This window comes from Cynoglossus semilaevis, chromosome 1 (genome assembly GCF_000523025.1).
Source record: "Cynoglossus semilaevis isolate Cse_v1.0 chromosome 1, Cse_v1.0, whole genome shotgun sequence".
Taxonomy (NCBI): Eukaryota; Metazoa; Chordata; class Actinopteri; order Pleuronectiformes; family Cynoglossidae; genus Cynoglossus; species Cynoglossus semilaevis.
In genome coordinates, this window is record NC_024307.1 from 4,269,187 (window position 1) to 4,270,082 (window position 896).

The window sequence follows — 896 nt, forward strand, 5'->3', positions numbered from 1 at the left end:
ACTGAATGTACTACAACAGACACTGAACTCACCGCAGCGAGAAAACCCTCCACTGCTGCAAAGGCCAGCGCCTCTACACCAGAGGACCCTGTCCAGCCTGTAGAGGTCGCTAAGTGCAATATCAACAACGCTGGTAGGCTTTATTTTCATCGAACGTCACTTTATTTCATTTGAAGAAAATACACATAAAAAGTGTGATTTAAAAGAAAGAACATCCAGCAGTAAACATCTCGTCTCGTTCCCAACTTTTTCAAATTGGGTCTTAACTTTTTTTTGATTTTGTGATTTTATTTATTGTGTTTATTTTTAATCGTTAAAATGATTGAAAGTCTTGAATCTGAAGGTTGTAACGTTGTCCACTGAAGCTGAGCTGATGTTCCTTCTCTCACACAGAGGAGCTGAAAGACTCCGGGCTGTCGGTCCTGAGTCTGGAGGCAGGAGAACCACAGACAACGCACTGTAGCAGCAGTGACAAGGTCAGTGTGTGTGTGTGTGTGTGTGTGTGTGTGTGTGTGTGTGAGAGAGAGAATAAACACTCGGCCGTGTATATTTTGATAACGTAGACCGTGGACGAGACTCTTTGGAAATATTTCCCAACATGTTTCAAATATTAAAATGTGACACTGGGAAAAAAAAAATCTGTCTTAGAACTTTTTGACTTACTCTCATACTAATGTGAGATCAAATAAATAAATCAAATTAAGGAGATAAAGTGTTACTTCTACATAAGATGTTTTTTTTTATCACTTCCTCTGTTTTTGTTTTTCTGGCAGGCGAGAGAACACGGGAAGATAGTTTGACATTTGACATTTTCCGGGACAGAGACGCTGAAAACCAAAAGCAGCAGCAGCAGCAGCGAGACACCGAGCCGTGCTGATTGGTCGCTTCAGACGGGC

The 896-nt window shown here is 41.4% G+C and overlaps 1 protein-coding gene across 1 annotated transcript in view; it reads left to right on the top strand.

The window, feature by feature from the left end:
* ccdc9b (coiled-coil domain containing 9B) overlaps positions 1–896 on the top strand; it is an 18,671-nt gene extending 17,775 nt beyond the window's left edge. The window contains 3 exon segments of the mRNA XM_008325548.3: positions 1–133; positions 394–476; positions 774–896. The exon segment at positions 1–133 is cut by the window's left edge and continues 3 nt beyond it. Of these exon segments, the coding sequence (XP_008323770.1) occupies positions 1–133; positions 394–476; positions 774–800 (243 nt within the window). The 3' untranslated portion in view covers positions 801–896.